Here is a 19087-nt window from a genome sequence, read left to right on the forward strand (position 1 = left end):
GGATATGTGCTTTTTCACATGAAGCATTGCCAAAGACTCCTTGATCGTCTCTCATTCAGTGTGTCCTCTGGAAGCCATGTCTGTGTTGGTTCTCTCTGCTTTCAGCCTGTGCCTCGATCATAATCTTATGTGTGTATGTGCTGTGTCCAGCTCTCTGTACTCCACGGTCTTCTTGTCTGTGGAATTTTCCAGCAAGAATACTGGAGTGGATTGCCATTTCCTCCTCCAGGGGATCTTCCAGACCCAGGGATCAAATTTGAGTCTCTTGCATCTCCTGCATTGGCAGACAGATTCTTTACCACTGTGCCACCAGGGAAGCTCAATCTTACTGTAGCTCCTTCTAAATACCGCAGAAGATTAGTCAGGGTATGTAGTTGATCTCCCTTTCATTACCAGTCTCTTTTAAATGTCTTACATAAGGGTACAGTAAAACAAGGAAGGCGTCAAATTACTGAGTCTTCTGTATCTGGCATTAAGCTAAAAAATTTCCCCTATAATTTGAAGTAATTCTTACAACAACTCTTGAGATAGATAATACTATTGTTCTAATTTTACAGAAGAAGTTAAATCTTAAAGAGACGGAAGTGGTTGCACAAGGTCATAAAATGATGGAGCCAAGATTCTAAAGCAGATCAACTTGACCTCAGACTCTCAGTTAATGACGCTAGCAGCAACATTCTCTGGCTGCCCGAGGGGCACAGATTACCCGTCTGTGACATTTGATGAGCAAAGATCCAGAGACCATTAAAATTGGGGTGCGAGTTTCTGTTTTTTAGCAACCTTTTAGTGAGGACATTCTTTCAGTTCCTTTGTATCTTGGGTAATTTTAACCATACACCTTACCTCCTACATTTCTTGACTTCTCAAAAGTCTTCCAAGAACTGGATCACTTCTTGCTGTGGTTGAGACCAGTTTGTGCTTTCAGAGAAGTTTAGGAGCATATCCTTTATGTAATGATTGCTCCCATGAAGGAAATTTACTACTCAAATCTTCAGACATGCTTCTCCAGCTCGATTCCCTCACACATGTTTATTGAGCACCTACTAACTTCCAGGTCAGTTTGGGCACCAGGAAGACAATCATGGACACACTATCCCTGCCCATGCTGGGCAATGTTCTGCTGGTGGAGAAATAAATGCTCCCGTATTTTCTAAAAATCCCATTGTTCTTGATTTATAGCCAAACAGTCAGGTTCCTCTTATAATCCTCTAGTTAAATTCAATATCAGAAAAGATTACCTTACAATTCTTCTGTGTTATCTTCCTCTTCATGAATCCTAGAGCCATGTCTGGCTGCAAACTTACAATGAATGATGTCCTTTGAGGCCAAGGGGAAAACAATGAATATTAATGAGTGCCTGTAATATGCATTGTATTTATTAAACATCATCTCATTTAATCATCACAAAAGCATAAGGAAGCACAAGTTATCATCCTCACTTTCTTTTTTTTTAATTTTACTTTACAATACTGTATTGGTTTTGCCATACATCAACATGTATCCACCATGGGTGTACATGAGTTCCCAATCTTGAATCCTCCTCCCTCCTCCCTCCCCATACCATCTCTCTGGGTCATCCTCACTTTCAAATGAAATGCCTGAGGGAATTCCCTGGTGGCATAGTGGTTAGAAATCTTCCCTTATACTGCTGGGTGCTGGGTTTGATCCCTAACTGGGAAATTAGGATTCCCCAAGTCACATGGCATGACCAAAAAACAAAAAACAAAACAAAACAGGAAGTCCCACAGGTTAGATCACAGAGCTTGAGAAAGTCAGAGTTTGAAAGTAGATACAAGATACAGTGTAGAGGACCCTCTTTTCTTCCCATTTAAGAAGGAAATCATTCACCTGGAGCCATGGCCTCAGGGAATTCTTAGGGAGCAGCCAGCATCTCCCTAGACCTTGAAGATGGATCAGAGTGGTGACTGAATGATAGCACACAATTTTGTGCTGTCAACTTAAAAAGTAGTCACAACCTAAGAGTTGGGAGTTACATTTCATTTGGCGGGAATTTTTAGGAGTTCAAGCCTGGAAGACAGCATCTCAGGTGATCCTGAGAGAACTGGTCCAAGGAGGTAAGGGAAGGAGCCAGATTACATAAAAGATTTGCAGCAAAGGACAGGTAGTCTGAGCATCAGAAGATCATCGCTAATTAAAGAAAATCAGATATACCAGGCTATGGAACTCAGTGCTTGTCTGTGTGTGGAAAGATGCAAGAGTCTGTGTTCACTAAAATCATTCCTCTCATAGGTGTCTCATCTATCTGAGCCAGGATCCTGTGTTTTTCACATCCTGAGCCCCTTGGGGCTCACTGTAGGGAATGGCTGCAGTCTGATGGCTGCTAGATCACAGCTATTCTTCCTCTTCCTGAGTGACCTTAGAGCTCACTAGCTCACAAAGTAGGGCTGCAATCACTGATGACTGTGACACCCTTGTCTACTGATAAGGCAGGAAATATTCCACTCCTCAGTGCACTCTCCACTCCCCCCAGACTCTTCATATAGAATCAGGAGGCAACCCTATTACTTGCACTTCTACCTTTGGAATTTATCCCTTGAGTCATAAACGCTTTCAGTCTTCAAACATTTCCTATTGACTGAGAGGCAGATTCTGTGTTAATGGGACAATTAAGTCATGGAAGGAGGAGGCTGAGTTGATGGGGAGATAGAGAGATTCCAGAGGCAAACTTTTGCTACCTCCCAAAGTTGAAGTGTTGATCTTCATGCTAGCAACATGAAGGATGTGAGGAAATTTGCCCCTGGCATCTCTCTCCTCAGTTATGGAGCTGGGATTAGGAACCTGAAGATCTCAAGTTATAGAAGCAGGATCTAAATCTGTACGATACAGAGAACAAACATCAAAACATTATGATGTTATAAACTTTTCCTTTCTAAACGTGGAATCTCTATACCAGGTCTCTAGGGAGCTAGATTCAGCTTACAGAGTATTCTATTCTAGCAAAAGAATATTATTTATCTAACTTCTTAAATTTAGTTTTTTTAAAAAAGATTATTTCACCTCTAAAGAATATGAGGAAAGTATTATAGTGAAAGTTCAGAACTCCCTAAAAATGCATTTTAAGTTATTTTAATATTTTAGATGCTTATTATTTCTCATATAATGGCTTATTTTATAAGCTGGATGGAAGTTGGAGCTTATTTATTTTGAAGAAATGTACCCTGAATTGTCTGAGTGAGGGATGACTCTGATGTCAATCCACCCATGGATGGGTTAGATATTAATTGACCCATTGTTGGTCCTAGAATAAGGTCATATTTATTTTTGAGGTAAATCAAAGGATGATATCAACTGTGAGTCACACAAAGAATTTCATATTCACAGAGCATGGCTTAAGGGCTATATAAAGAGACACATTTAAGGAACTTGTACTGGAAAGGAACAGGGTAAATCGGGTTAAGCTGTTCAGAAGAAGTATACAATGAAGTTTCTTTTGTTGATACTAGCTCTGCAGGTCACTGCTTCTGGAACTGCTAACTATCCAAGCCCTGAAGAAAATGATGTGGCATTTGCTCAAGTAAGAATTGGCACTATAGGATTTATCTAGCCTGATTTTTGTCTTTAAGATTTATTTCACTGACCTGTTTTATTCTGAAAGTACTAGTTGAAAACTGTTTTAGAGAGCTATTGGACTTTAGCATTGTTTTGTTGTTGTCTTATTTTTATTTATTTACTGCTGAAGCAGAAGAAAAAAGCGTCTGGGAAGAAAAAACTTTCCTCTACTTTTCTAGATTCTTCTGGCTGGTCTAAAAATTAAATTGATATGAGACAAATTAACAAGAGAAAATCAAACAAAAGTTTCATAACATCCATATTGTGAGAGATTCAGGAAAACTGAGTAACTCTCCAAAATGGCCAAACCCCTTGCCTTAAAAAGGCATCAGTGTGCAGCTGAGTTATAAATATAGAGCTCCAACAGAAACTTTTCCACATAAAATGATGTATCAATAAATGTATTTTTTTCCCAGAGATATTTGGCAAACTTTTATGGCCTCGAGATGGAAACAACTCCAATGACAAAAATGAAAGTCAACAGGAACATCATGGAGAATAAAATTCAGGAAATGCAGAAGTTCTTTGGGCTAAAAGTGACTGGGCAACTGGACACATCTACTCTGGACATGATGCACAGACCTCGATGTGGAGTGCCGGATGTTGAAAATTATCAACTATTTCCAGGGCGGCCAGTCTGGAAGAAACGTCTTATCACCTACAGGTAACATTATAGCCAAGTATTTTTCTACTTTCCCCTAGGTCTGTGTTCTAGAAACTTGAGCCACTTAGATACAGCTCTAAGTCTGGAAGTAGATAGGAAGCATCCCTCAATTATTAACACTATTCCTGTGTTGAAATAGTGTTTCTAAAAGGCAAAACCATTCCCTCAATGAAATTGTTGGGCTTACAAGTCCAGAAAGGAAAGCCATAAATAAAAGAAGAATGAAGCTGGATCTAAAAAGAAGCAAGAGAAAGCTTTATAGACTATTTAGATGGATAAATGAAAAAGTCTGGGAGCAGGGGTAAAAGGCATAAGCCTCTACAAATGTAAATCTTTCATAATGGTGGCCTGTAAATCATAAATGAGTAGAAATCAAGTTAGATTCTGTTTAAGGAGTAAGGTGCCGAGGATAAATATTTCTGTAGATGAAGTGGGTTTTTCTCATCTGGACTACCGATTTTTGTAATGATTTATTCCTGAATGATGCTAGCAGAAATGAAGTATTGTAATAAAACAAAATTAACACATGGTTTCTATGTATTTTCCTCTTTTGTTCTGCTGGTAAAGAATCAACAATTACACTCCGGACTTGAAGCCTGAGGATGTTGATGATGCCTTCCAGAAAGCTTTTCAAGTATGGAGTGATGTGACCCCCCTGAGATTCAGACAGATTCATGAAAACGAGGCTGACATCATGATACAATTTGCACTTCGAGGTAGAGAAATTGGACTTACATCATCTGTCTCATTTGGCGTGACCCAGGTGGCACAGTAGTAAAGAATATTCTTGCCAATGCAGGAGGTGTGAGAAATGCAAGTTCAATCCCTGGGTCAGGAAGATCACCTGGAGTAGGAAATGGCAGCCCTCTCCAGTATTCTTGCCTGGAAAATTCCATAGACAGAGGAGCCTGGCAGGCTACAGTCCATGGGGCCACAAAGAGTCAGACATGACTGAGCATACACTCACACACACACACACACGTGTAGATAGACTAATTTTCTTTTTCTTTTTTTTTTAAAACAAGAACATAGAGACGCCTATCCTTTTGATGGCCCGTGGGGAATCCTAGCCCATGCTTTTGCACCTGGAGCTGGTCTTGGAGGAGATGCACATTTTGATGAGGCTGAAACCTGGACTAAAGGACGCAAAGGTAGGCTCCCCAAACCCCCAAAGAGTTAGAAAATCCTAACAAATTCTAAGTTATATCCTGTTTTTCAAAGGCCACATTCTGAGAAAGGATTATAAGGACAGGAAAACTTTTTCTGATTAAAATTTTGACACTGAATAAAATTGTAACACTGTTTCCACTTCACTTCTATAAATGGAGTATATTGAACTAGATTATTTTAAAGTTCATTTCCAAGAATCTACGAAGATAAACTAGTTTATTAGTATACACTCAGGAACCTTAAGAACCATAGTATGGAAAGAAAAAAGCCATTATTTAGGGGATCAGTTTTTGGCAGCGCAATCCATAAACTCGGAAAAATACAGATACTAATGCTGTGTATCCCAACAATCCTAGAACAGGGTTCTAGACTCTATGACTGACTATATGTGGAAAGGAAGGAAAGAGAAATTCATCAAGAGTATGCTCTACTCAGCACCATCATCTCCACCCCCAGCTGATGTTGCTTGCATTGATGGCAATGTTTTTATAGACCAGAAAGGCTATTGGTTTTAGCTTACACATGGCCTAAGGCTTATGAAACCTTTGATTGAGAAGACAACTTTTTTTTAATTGTCAAAAGACAAATGATTCGGTTCTGGCTGAGCCTCAGATCCTCAGTAGACATGTTAAATTTGTGCAAATTTTATCTAAAGGTATTTGGGGTTTGTAATCTTTTCATCTGACAGGAGAAACATGCTGATTAGCCTGGAGAATTTTTAAAATTCTAAAGAAACTTAAGAAAGTAAATTAAATGAACAATTCCCACAGTCTTTACTGAATTTCTATTAGGGTGTTAGGTGATGGGGGTGCTTAGATTCAGAAATGAAAAGGGCACAGTCTTGCCATTGAGAAATACACAATCTAAAAGGAAACAGAACACAAACAAAAGTCCATTATTTTGAGATGAGAACCAATAGTGATCTTTTGTACAAAGTAGTCCAGGAATTGAGAATAAAATAAATTCAGGTTTAGACCAAATTGTAAAAGGTTTTGTTTACTCTTCCCAGTCTTATATGCAGAGTGGAGAGAATTAGTCTTTGTGTCTTCTTTTTCATTGTTTGGTAGAAGTGAAAGCATCTCTGCATTAGTTACTGGACCCATGTGTTACAGGGAGTGCTTGGAGGATCCGTATTCCTTGAGATCCCTCAGAGAGGTGTGAACTCTTTGCTCATCTTGGGTTCTAGAGAGTATTTCAAGATCAGGCTCTGTAGCTAAATGGTGTGTGACTCTGGAAAGTCAGTTCTGAGCTTCCTTTTGCTATAGAGAAAGAGAGAACAAAATGAAGGCATTAGACTATAACGAAGATTAAAAAAAAATCAGGAATTTTCAAATCTTCTGAGAATTAGGAAATCTGAGAGAAAGGGCAAACCCTTGTCTCTTACTTACAAAGGTACAGCCTCTGGGACATACAGGAAAAAAAAAAAACAGTTATAACTATAATGTGGTAGTGTAAATATGTCTAAAGTGTAAATATAGTCTCTTTGATTTCATTGGGAATCATGTTTAGGAAAAGGGTGATCCAAGAAATTTTTAGAGCCAAGAACTTTGGATGTGAATCTTGGCTCAGGCACTTAATTTGTCATTTAATCTTGCTGATACTGTATCCTCATCTGAAAATAGAGAACAAAATGATTTCCTTTTGGTTGTATAAGGATTAGACATAATGTGGTGCTTTTCTCAGTGACTCACAATACTGTACCTAAATATGGACTTAAGATTTGAGTTTCGTAAAGGAAGGTTACCAAAGACTTTTCTATATCCAGTGAAGCCTGATTAGGGGAAAAGCAGAACAAGGTCATGTGAGTTGAGAATTATTTAGGAGCAATGAACACAGCTGTGAGATATTCCTGAAGTTTTGACAATGGAACATATTTCATTTTTCTGAGAGTGCAGTGGTCCTTAAAACTACCATGTGTAAAGTACATAGTTAGTGGGAACCTGCTGTATGGAACAGGCAGCTCAGCTTGGTGCTCTGTGGTGACCGAGAAGGCTGGGATGAGGGGGTGGGAAGGAGGTCCCAGAGGGAGGGGACATATGTATGCATATAGCTGGTTCACTTCATTGTACTGTGGAAACTAACACAATATTTTAAAGCAACTATTTCCCTGGTGGCTCAGACGGTAAAGAGTCTGCCTGCAGTGCGGGAGACCTGGGTTCAATCCCTGGGTGGGGAAGATCCCCTGGAGGAGGAAATGGCAACCCTCTCCAGTACTCTGGCCTGGAGAATCCCATGGATGGAGGAGCCTGGCAGGCTGCAGTCCATGGGGTCGCAAAGAGTCAGACATGACTGAGCAATTTCACTTTCACTTTATATCCCAATAAAAAGAAAAGAAAAAAAATATGTGGAAACATTTTTTTGGTTGTCAGAACTAGAGGGGAGTGGTGCTACTTGAATTGAATGGTAAAATGAGAGCCTTATAAAGATCTGTAATGCACAGGACAGCCTTGCCAGCAAAGAGAGCTCTGTCTTGTAATGTCGACAGCACCAAGGCAGAAAAACCGTGCTCATGAAGGAGGAGGTATTTCTAAGTTTCCCTTTTCACAGTGTCAGATGTTGTGTCATTGTTCTATAGATGCCAATAGATTTCACTGGTTCTCTCTTAGGCCCAAACTTGTTCCTAGTTGCTGTTCATGAGATTGGCCATTCCTTGGGTCTTGGCCATTCCAGCGATACCAGTGCCATAATGTTTCCCAGCTACAGACATATTGACTACAAGATATTTCACCTCTCTACTGATGACATACATGGCATTCAGTCTCTCTATGGTGAGTTGAATTTCTTCACCATTTTGCCAAATAAAGATACTCATGAATAATTTCATACTATCTGCATTTGTATAAACATTAAGATTTATCTTCTCTTTGAACCCCATGAAAATTCTGTGAGGTATAGGCAACAGAGATATTATCTTCATTTAATGGATGAGTACCAGGGGACCTAGTGTGTTAATGCCTGAGCCAGAGGCAAAACCTGAGTCTTCTGGTCTGAAATCTGTTCTTCCTATCCAGCATACCATTGTCTTTTGAAGAAGGCACATGGAGAAATAATCTAACCAGAACAGGAGAACAGAGTGATCAGATTTTTATTCTCCACAATGTTGCAACCACATGGAAGGGGAAAAATATTTGTTGTAGGAAATGTATGTTATAGAAAACATAAATTGCTTTTTAAGTATTTTTCATCAAGAACATTGAATGTTTTAAAGAGTGTTTTTTCATCTTAAAAACTAAAAGACATTTTTTTCCCTAATGCTTCTGGAAATGTACTTTCAGGACGTCCAGAAAAACACCAAGTTCCATCAAATCCTAGCAATACAAACCCAGCTGCTTGTGACCCCAATATGAGTTTTGATGCTGTTACTACAGTGGGAGATAAAATTTTTTTCTTTAAAGACAGGTAAGATCATTTTCATATCTAACAAATATTAAAGGCTGATCCCTTAGATATTTGTGTGTGTGAGAGAGAATGGTGAAAAATGATTTAAAAAATGAAGCAGATAAAATCTGTGAGTTGGAACTTGGACTTGATTCTGAAGGCAATGGAGAGATCTTGAGGATCTTGAAGCAGGGGAGCAGTGTGATTATATTTGTTTGAACTAGAAAACTGAGCTGTAAAAAGAAATGGATCTGTGGCAAGAATCTGGGTTGGGGACAGATAAGAAAGGATGTCAGACTATTTTAATCATACCGATAGATTTAAACTAAGATGGGCAAATCTGAACTTAGAGCTGTGACAGAGTACCAGACTCAATTTTTTATTATAAAAAAGAGAATTCCAGGATGACGTATGGTTTTTGTCTTAGAACATATATTGAACCAGGTATTGGATGGGTGGGGCAGTGGAGAAAATTAGTATTTGACAGATAGAACAAATATTCCCCATTATTGAGATTATGGAACTGAGATGCTTGAGGTTGAGTTGACTTCCTTTAGGTTACAGAACTGGCACCTGGGTTGTGAGCTCAGACTAGAACTTAGATACCTTGGTTCCAAGCTCCATATATTTCCATATGCCAGTCTGCCTGTTAAGATCATTGCTAGTATCGGAGGTTATTAAAATCCTCTGCATGTGATTCTCCTACACAAATGCCCATAGAGTAGAATGTGAAGCTACTGGAAAGAAACACGAAGTTCTCTCACAGGTCCTTCCCTCTTCATGGTTCTTCCGTCTACAGAGATTTTTTAATGTGTTAAATGTTTCTCGTCAGGTTCTTCTGGTGGAAGCTTGCTGAGAGTCCAAAAAGCAGCATTAGTTCAATTTCTTCTTTAGGTCCAAACCTACCATCCCACATTCAAGCTGCTTATGAAATTGCAGACAGAAGTCACATTTTTCTTTTTAAAGGTAATTCCAATGTTTTGCTATTGAGTCTACTTCTAAGGAAGAGAACAAATTAAGGAAATAGTACTACATTTAAAGAACTTTATAAAAGGCACTACAGATTTTTATTAATGGGGGCACTGAAATATAGCCCCAAATAGGGTAAATATACTTAGGTAATATATAAAGCTTATTGCAAAATTTTATAAAATATAAGATGATAATACTTTGGAAAAAAAATACAGAGCTATAGAAGGTAAACCATGTTTAAGAATAGGAGTAATATATTTTGAATCTATGAAATAAGAATGATGTTACTTGTGCTGAGTCAGTATTTCTATTACTCTTTCTGTATGAGTCCAATGTACCCATTCTCTTTGTCTTTACAGATGACAAGTACTGGTTAATGAACAATTTGAAACCACAGTTAAACTATCCCAAGAGCATACATTCTTTGGGCTTCCCCTCCTCAGTGAAAAAAATTGATGCAGCTGTTTTTAACCCACTTTTCTATAAGACCTACTTCTTTGTAGGTAACGAGTTTTGGAGGTGAGCTTTAATGGTTGATGATTTGACCCCTAAGATTTGTGAAACAGTCAATGAATGGGATTTTTCAGAAGACACCTTTTCTATCTAAATCTTGAAAAGCCCTTGATTTTCCTGGAAGAGGGATCAAGATAATATAGCACTGAAACAGCTGTTTTCAACCTAATTCTTTTCTCTGTACTGTTGGTTTATGATAGGAGATGAAAATACCTGTTTTAAAAGGAGCACTTTAAATAAAATGTCATGTTACTAATCACAGTGGAAATGAAAAAGAGTGGTGTAGATGTATGAGACCTAGTATTTGCAGTTAGTTTGTAGGGCGTATGCATTTTCAGATTCCTTTCTGGAACTGTTGGACCCCAAGGAGACAGAATGAGGGAACCATGCTGTGAGTGACAGCAGGTTGCTCCAGGTCTTCACTAACTGGAAGTTAGACAGTCAGGCTCTAGCATGGGTGAAAGCATTCTGGCAGAGTGGGGAGAGTGCTTGATTGGAAGTCAAGAAGCCTAGGGTTCGAGTCCTAATCTGTGAAGGATTTAGGCCCTTGGTTTTCCTATGGGTACAGTTTAAACTCTTTCAGAAGAGAATAAGGCAGGTTTTGTGATTCATAACCATGAAATATCAAGCTTAATGTCATGAAATCCATATTTTCATGTAGTTTCTGCTGGTTATTTCTTTGCTCAGGTATGACGAGAGGAGACAATTCATGGACCCTGGTTATCCCAAGTTGATTACTACATACTTCCCAGGAATTGGCCCGAAAATTGATGCAGTCTTCTATTACAACAGTAAGTGGATTGGGAAACCATGAAAAGAGTGGAAATCCCTTATTAACATACTGGATTATAGCGTCTTCAAGATCAGAGAAAAGGGCTCCAAACTGGAAGAGAAAGAACTCTGCAGTTCTCCAAAGGGCCACAGAGAGAAAATCTGCAATTTTTTTGGTTAAGAATAGGTGGGCCAGAAGAAAGAGTGAGGTGACATCAATGATAGTTTTATACTAGGGTGGTCTGTCAGAGAGGGAGCAGATAATTCTTGCCACTTTTATATGTCTGAGTCTCTGGGATTTCCATCACGTCAAGCTGTACAGTATATGTAAGCGAGTGGATAGCAGTCAAGGCAAGCAGGAATCTTTTATACATTTTTATGTCCTGAGTTTTTTAACTTCCTTTCAGTCCCTTCCACCCTTCATGGGTTCTCATGGACTGAGTCTCAGGATGGGATGAAAGAAGCTTGAATTTATTTGAATTTGTGTTTATGAATGTCTTCCAGCAAGGTCAGGCTAAGCAAGATATCTTTGGGTCAAGATATTTTGGGTTGTATTTCTATCCCCATGTTTTATTTACTTTCCCCATCAACACTTCTATGTACCCTACCTGAGTTCACTCTCCTCTCTTCCACTCTGAATTCTCCACCTGGAGTGTGAATTTTCAAAAACATTTGCATTTTTAAGAGTCAGTCTTAAAGACCAAACAACCTTCTCATTAAAGATAATGAAGATATTTATGACGAAAAGACTAGTAATAGGTAGATACCTGGGGGCAGGATATCTAACTAAGAAATCCAACTTTATAATCTTGAATCTGACCTTATTTAATCTAGGTTATCTTTTTTTATTAAAGAATGCAATCAGAAAATTAAAACATTTCTTTTTTTTTTTTTTTTTCATTTTTAGGACACTACTATTTCTTCCAAGGATCTAAACTACGTAAATATCATGTCCTAGCCCAACGTGTCATTGAAAGTCTGAAAAGCAGTACTGTGCTAGGTTGTTAGTAGTGATATAATTACTGGTGTTTGCCAGTTCACTTCAGTTTAAAAAGTATTTATTACATACTTGCTATGTGCCCAGTACCATGATATGGAGATATGTTATCATAAGGTAAAATCTATGGACCATAGATAAATGACTATATAAGTAAGTGATTATATAATATATATAAGATTCTTTGATTTTGAAAATGCTCATTGTCAGAGATGCCTTCAAAGGCCAAAAGAATATCTTGGTTCCTAATATCCTTGAACTGACCAATTTTAATTATTTCTTTGGCTTAACTATGTCAAGAAATGATTAGTCTCTGTAACCACTGTATGTTTCAGCAAGGGTATTATTTTAATTATTTGGGGCTAAAGGCAGAAGGAGAAGAGGGCAACAGAGGATGAGATAGTTGGATGGCCTCAGTGATTCAATAGACACGTATTGGGCAAACTCTGGGAGTTGGTGAATGACAGGGAAGCCTGGTGTGCTGCAGTCCATGGTGTTGCAAAGAGTTGGATACAACTTGGTGACTGAACGGCAACCACAAAAGCAGACTATACTTAGAACTTTTTAAATGACAATTAATGAAAGTAATATATAAATAAATCATATAATTATGGTGATAATATAATTTTGTTCCATTGTCTGTGTTGATTTTTCTGTTATCTTTTATAATATATGTATTACTCAAATAAAAACTTGAAAGAACGTATTTGGTTTTTAATAATTTTTTTCTTGAAAAACAGGATATGTGTTTTGAAAATAATTTTGGACCTACTATTAAATAATAGTTGGACTTCCCTAGTGGCTCAGACAGTAAAGCATCTGCCTACAATGTGGGAGACCTGGGTTCCATCCCTGGATCCGGAAGATCCCCTGGAGAAGGAAATGGCAACCCACTCCAGTACTCTTGCCTGAAGAATCCCATGGACAAAGGAGCTGGTGGGCTACAGTCCACAGGGTGGCAAAGAGTCGGACCCAACTGAGCAGTTTCACTTTCACTTTCTTTCTTTTCACTTTCACTATTGAATAAAAAAGGCAACCAGACACAGGAAAAACTTATATTCGTTTTGGTCACTTGCCTAAAGCCACCTGAATCCTTGGTCTCAAATCTAGACAGCATTCTCCAGACTACAAACAACGCCAAGGAGCACCTGCAGGGCTTGACTGCAAGCCTGGAGAGAAAAAGGAATGAAATGGGAGCTTCCCACTTCAGTAAACTTTTCATCACAGTCATGTTGGGTTTCTCTTAACACACATTCTCTCTCTCTCTCTCTCTCTCTCTCTCTCTCTCTCTCTCTCTCTGGATTGCATATTTATTAAAATTCTCACTAACAACTTTTGGGTTTGTGGAATGCTCATAGTTTTCTATGTATTTTCACACCATTGCTCATTGATATACTCAAGATCTAAGAAATGGTCAAGCCTATTACAACTCAGGAGGTCTTACAAATAGCTGAGAAAAGAGGAGAAGCTAAAGGCAAAGGAGAAAAGGAGAGATATACCTATTTGAAAGCAGAGTTCCAAAGAATAGCAAGGAGAGATAAGAAAGCCTTCTTTCAATGCAAAGAAGTAAAGGAAAACAATAGAATGGGAAAGACTAGAGATTTCTTCAAGAAAATTAGAGATACTAAGGGAACATTTCATGCAAAGATGGGCTCAATAAAGGACAGAAATGGTATGGATCTAACAGAAGCAGAAGATATTAAGAAGAGGTGGCAAGAATACACAGAACTATACAAAAAGGATTATCATGACCCAGAGAACCATGATGGTGTGATCACTCATCTAGAGCCAGATACCTTGGAGTGTGAAGTCTGGTGGGCCTTAGGAAGCATCACTATGAACAAAGCTAGAGGAGGTAATGGAATTCCAGCTGAGCCATTTCAAATCCTAAAAATATGATGCTGTGAAAGTGCTGCACTCAATATGCCAGCCCATTTGGAAAAGTCAGCAGTGGCCATAGGACTGGAAAGTATCTTTTTTCATTCCAATCCCAAAGAAGGGAAAGGCCAACGAATGTTCAAACCACTGCAAAATGGTACTCATTTCACACCCTAGCAAAGTAATGCCCCAAATTCTCCAAGCTAGGCTTCAACAGAATGTGAATCATGAACTTCCAAATATTCAAGCTGGATTTAGAAAAGGCAGAGGAATCAGAGATCAAATTGCCAACATCTACTGGATCATCAAAAAACAAGAGAGTTCCAGAAAAACATCTACTTCTGCTTTATTGAGTATGCCAAAGCCTTTGACTGTGTGGATCACAACAAACTGGAAAATTCTTAAGGAGATGGGAATACCAGACCACCATACCTGCCTCCTGAGAAATCTGTATTTAGGTCAAAAAGCAACAGGTAGAACTGGACATGGAACAACAGACTGATTACAAGTTGGGAAAGAAAGGACAAGGCTGTATATTGTCACCCTGATTATTTAATTCTATGCAGAATACATCATGCAAAATTCCCGGCTGGATGAAGCACAAGTTGGAATCAAGATTGCCGGGAGAAATATCAGTAACCTCAGATATGCAGATTACACCACCCTTATGGAAGAAAGAGAACTAAAGAGCCTCTTGATGAAAGTGAAAAAGGAGAGTGGAAAAGTTGGCTTAAAACTTAACATTCAGAAAACGAAGATCATGGCATCTGGTCCCATTATTTCATGGGAAATAGATGGGGAAACAGTGGAAACAGTGAAAGACTTTTATTTGGGTGGGGGGGGGGGGCTCCAAAATCACTGCAGATGGTGACTGCAGCCATGCAGTTAAAAGACGCTTGCTCCTTGGAAGGAAAGTTATAACCAACCTAGCCAGCACATTAAAAAGCAAAGACATTACTTTGCCAACAAAGGTCCACCTGGTTAAAGCTATGGCTTTTTTCAGTAGTCATGTATGAATGTGAGAGTTGGACTATAAAGAAAGCTGATTCTTTTGAACTGTGGTGTTGGATAAGACTCTTGAGAGTCCCTTGGACTGCAAGGAGATCCAACCAGTCTATCCTAAAGGAGATCAGTCCTGAGTGTTCATTGGAAGGACTGATGCTAAAGCTGAAACTTCAATTCTTTGGCCACTTGATGAGAAGAACTGACTCATTGGGAAATACCCTGATGCTGGGAAAATTTGAAGGCAGGAAGAGAAGGGGACAACAGAGGATGAGATGGTTGGATGGCATCACTGACTTGATGGACATGAGTTTGAGTAAACTCCAGGAGCTGGTGAAGGACAGGGAAGCCTGGCATGTTATTGTCCATGGGGTTGGAAAGAGATGAACATGACTGAGCAACTGAACTGAACTGAATCTTTATACCCACATTACAAGCTATGTATCAGTACCTTGATCTCACAGATGAAAAAATGAAGTTCAGAAAAGTTAAAACGTTTGTTCAAATTCACATTAGGTAGCAGAAATGTTGCAACTGTGTTCAATCAAACCTATAAAACAAATAGAGACAAGAGTTTGTCGTGTCTTCAAATTAAATTCAATCTCTGCATTTCATTTGTTTTTAACATCATCTTAGCCTGGACTTAACCCTTTCCAAAATTTTTCTTTCTCAAATGTTCATATTCTTGAAAACTGAAACCTGTATATGTCTCTTGTCCCAGCATATGTCTGGTGGTCTTCAATTTGGAGGTGCCTTTCATGAATTTCTGACCTTCTGACTGCCCTCTCCTCTAAGTCCAGGCTTTCCTGTCAATTATCTTCCACTTCTGCTGCCCACTTAGGACAAATGTCTGCACAGTGAATATATTTTGCTGAGATTCCAAAGATCCTAAGTCTTCTTACTCACCAAAGGTGGTCAATATTCCAATTCCAGAAAATTGCCATTGAAAATCTTGCTAGCCATGAATTCATAAGTGCTCATCAAAAAAACCATCTCTAAAGTTCTGACTATAAACACACAATTCAGTACCTTTGTGGCTCAAAACATATTTCACAATCTTTCCTTTCTTTGAAAATAATACTTTATGCATTTATAAAATGGGAACATTTTGTTCCAGGTCATGCATTTAGAGGAAAAGTGGAAAAACTTCTCAAACCTCAAACTTCATTTATATTCACATCTCCCTCAAGATATTTTCTTGTCAACTTGACTGCTCCAAAAAATAACAGAACCTGGGAGTAAGATTCTTGTTGCTATTAATAATTTCTTAACTATTTTATCTTGCCCCTAATTATTGAGCCAACTAGTATCAGATCATGCTCCTTCTTAGTTGAAAGATTATCAGTCAATAGAATCAAAGTGGCAAAGCAGAAAGAGCTTAAGTTTGGGTGAAACAATTCTCAGAATTGCAATATGCACTTACTGGCTCTGTGACACCAACTTGTTTACTTTCTCTCCACCCTTTTTTCTTCATTCTTAAAATAGAAATAAAAATGTCTATTCTACCCCTCCCTACCAGTGAGCTGACACCAGCCCAGAGGGCCTGCAGACCCAGCCTGTGCAGCTAGCCCCGAAGAGACATGACCCCACCTTCCAGCAGGCCCACACTCACTGCACGAGATAAGACCTAGCAGCTATCTGTGCCAGCCCTGCCTTCCAGTGTGCCCGCAGTAGCTGGCCCAACCACAAGAGAAAGGGGTACTTCTATAGCTCGTAGCTTTGGTATCCATAGCGGAGCATGTTGTTGAGCCTCATGATGCCACTTTTCCAAGATCTGGAAATGCAACTGACATACTTAATACAAATACAACACAAAAAATTGGGCAAAATGAGAGGGCAGAGGAAAATCTTCCAATCAAAGGAACAAGATTATATCTTTTTTTTAAAGAGAAGACTGTATTACACACTCCAAGAAAAGTAATAGGCTTTAATTACCTAAAAGCATATAAAATAATGAAAGTTCAGAGTCTTTATTTCTTTCTTCTAATGGTATAATTTTAATGGAGAGTAAGCTGGTACCCTACCACTAGCTCTGTAGGTTTATGTGAGTTAGCCATGCTTTGGTACATAGCCAACTCTACTTTAGCTATTACCACAATACAGTTTCATTCTGTCCTTCTTACATAATGTGACCTATCCAAAAATGTGTCAACATTTACAAATCATGACTCATAAGACGATGAGTTGTCTTAACCATGGCAAAGCATTGCCCAGGATCATTACATGGCTTTGTCAGGGCAATGAATATTACTGGTTACAGATAGCTGACCTAAGCCCTGGAATATAACACTTATAAATTCCAGAATTTAAGTAAATAATATATGGATAACTAAAGAAGTAATTCAGCCGAGTGTAAATACTCCAAACCTTCTTCTTTTACAGAGGTGCCTACAGCACAGAGCAGAGACAACTTTTTCAGTGAGAGACTGAACAGAGAGACAGACAATGATTAAACTATACATGAAAACAGAACTTTGACCCATTATCTGTAGCAGTCTGCCCAGGAAACCAATCCCTTTATGTGCAATAAACAAACCAGGAAAGCAGCTTGTAAGTGCAGGAAGCTAGATTGATATCTCCAGTGACAATCTAGGAGGCTAAAAGGTAGCTTTTGTGGCAATCCAAAATGTCCAACATTTGCTGAGAAACTGACAGACTGTCTCATTTTTGTCTTATTTCCAACTTGGATCAATCAGAAAAATTCAAATACGTACCTCCTAACCAGTAGCACAGCATGCCCACTTCTAGTTAGCCCAGCTACAGTGTCCCCATATCAACAGTTTCCAATCAGGATACATGTAGAAACGTCCTTTCTCCCACCATAATGTTTTCCATGTGTCTGTCTCCTTTGAGTTTGTCTGCCAAAACATGAATTTCAGTGGCTGACTTTCCTCTATAGCAAGCGCTGAATAAATAGACAATGCTTGGTCTCATTTAATCCTTGCCTTTTTCCATACTAGGCACAGACCTGTCAAGTCACAAAGAAAGGAACTATGAATCAATCTTAACTGTGAAAAGTGAAAGTGACAGTCATTCAATTCTGTCCGACTCTTTGCAACCCCATGGACTGTAGCCTGCCAGACTCCTCCATCCATGGAATTCTCTAAGCAAGAGTACTGGAGTGACTTGCTATTTTCCTCTCCAGGGGAATCTCCTCAATCCAGGGATCAAACCTGAGTCTCCTGCATTGCAGGCAAATTCTTTAGCATCTGAGCCACCAGAAAAGCCCTTAACTATAGACTAGTTAGTCTCAGTTCTTCCCATTTTACAAGATTAATGGCATGCCATACCTTCTTCAATAATGGAACATTCTTCAAGAGATGGGGATACCGGACCACCTTACCTGCCTCCTGAGAATTCTATATGCAGGTCAAGAAACAACAGTTAGATCTGGACATGGAACAATTGACTGGTTCCAAATTGGGAAAGAAAGGGATATGTCAAGGCTGTATATTGTCACCCTGCTTATTTAACTTATAGGCAGAGTACATTATGCAAAATGCTGGGCTGGATGAAGCACAAGCTGGAATCAAGATTGCCAGGAGAAATATCAATGATCTCAGATATGCAGATGACACCACCCTTATGGCAGAAAGTGAAGAAGAACTAAAGAGCCTCTTAATGAAAGTGAAAAAGGAGAGTGAAAAAGTTGGCTTAAAACTCAACATTCAAAAATGAAGATTGTGACGTCTGGTCCCATCACTTCATGGCAAATAGATGGGAAAACAATAGAAACAGTGAGAGATTTTATTTTCTTGGGCTCCAAAATCACTGCAGATGATGACTGCAGCCTTGAGATTAAAAGACACTTGCTCCTTGGAAGAAAAGTTATGACCAACCTTGACAGTATATTAAAAAGCAGAGACATTACTTTGCCAACAAAGGTCCATCTAGTCAAAGCTATGGTTCTTCCAGTAGTCATGTATGGATGTGAGAGCTGGACTATAAAGAAAGCTGAGCACCAAAGAATCGATGCTTTTGAACTGTGGTGTTGGAGAAGACTCTTGAGTGTCCTTTGGACTGCAAGGAGATCCAACGAGTCCATCCTAAAGGAAATCAGTCCTGAATGTTCATTGGAAGGACTGATTCTGAAATTGAAACTCCAATACTTTGGCCACCTGATGCAAAGAACTGACTCATTTGAAAAGACCCTGATGCTGGGAAAGAGTGAA

At 38.9% G+C, this 19087-nt stretch overlaps 2 protein-coding genes across 2 annotated transcripts in view; one reads left to right on the forward strand and one right to left on the reverse strand.

The window, feature by feature from the left end:
• The window catches only part of LOC138421071 (small ribosomal subunit protein eS4, X isoform-like), a 65349-nt gene that overhangs the window by 45368 nt on the left and 894 nt on the right, over positions 1-19087 (reverse strand). The gene's annotated exons all lie outside the window — the stretch shown is intronic.
• On the forward strand, positions 3440-12046 carry MMP12 (matrix metallopeptidase 12). The gene is made up of 10 exons (XM_069554807.1): positions 3440-3535; positions 3987-4234; positions 4802-4950; positions 5260-5385; positions 8011-8172; positions 8680-8803; positions 9615-9748; positions 10114-10273; positions 10955-11058; positions 11946-12046. The coding sequence occupies exons 1-10, from the start codon at positions 3440-3442 to the stop codon at positions 12044-12046; spliced, it is 1404 nt and encodes a 467-aa protein (XP_069410908.1).

Source organism: Ovis canadensis, chromosome 15 (genome assembly GCF_042477335.2).
Source record: "Ovis canadensis isolate MfBH-ARS-UI-01 breed Bighorn chromosome 15, ARS-UI_OviCan_v2, whole genome shotgun sequence".
NCBI classification, from domain to species: domain Eukaryota; kingdom Metazoa; phylum Chordata; class Mammalia; order Artiodactyla; family Bovidae; genus Ovis; species Ovis canadensis.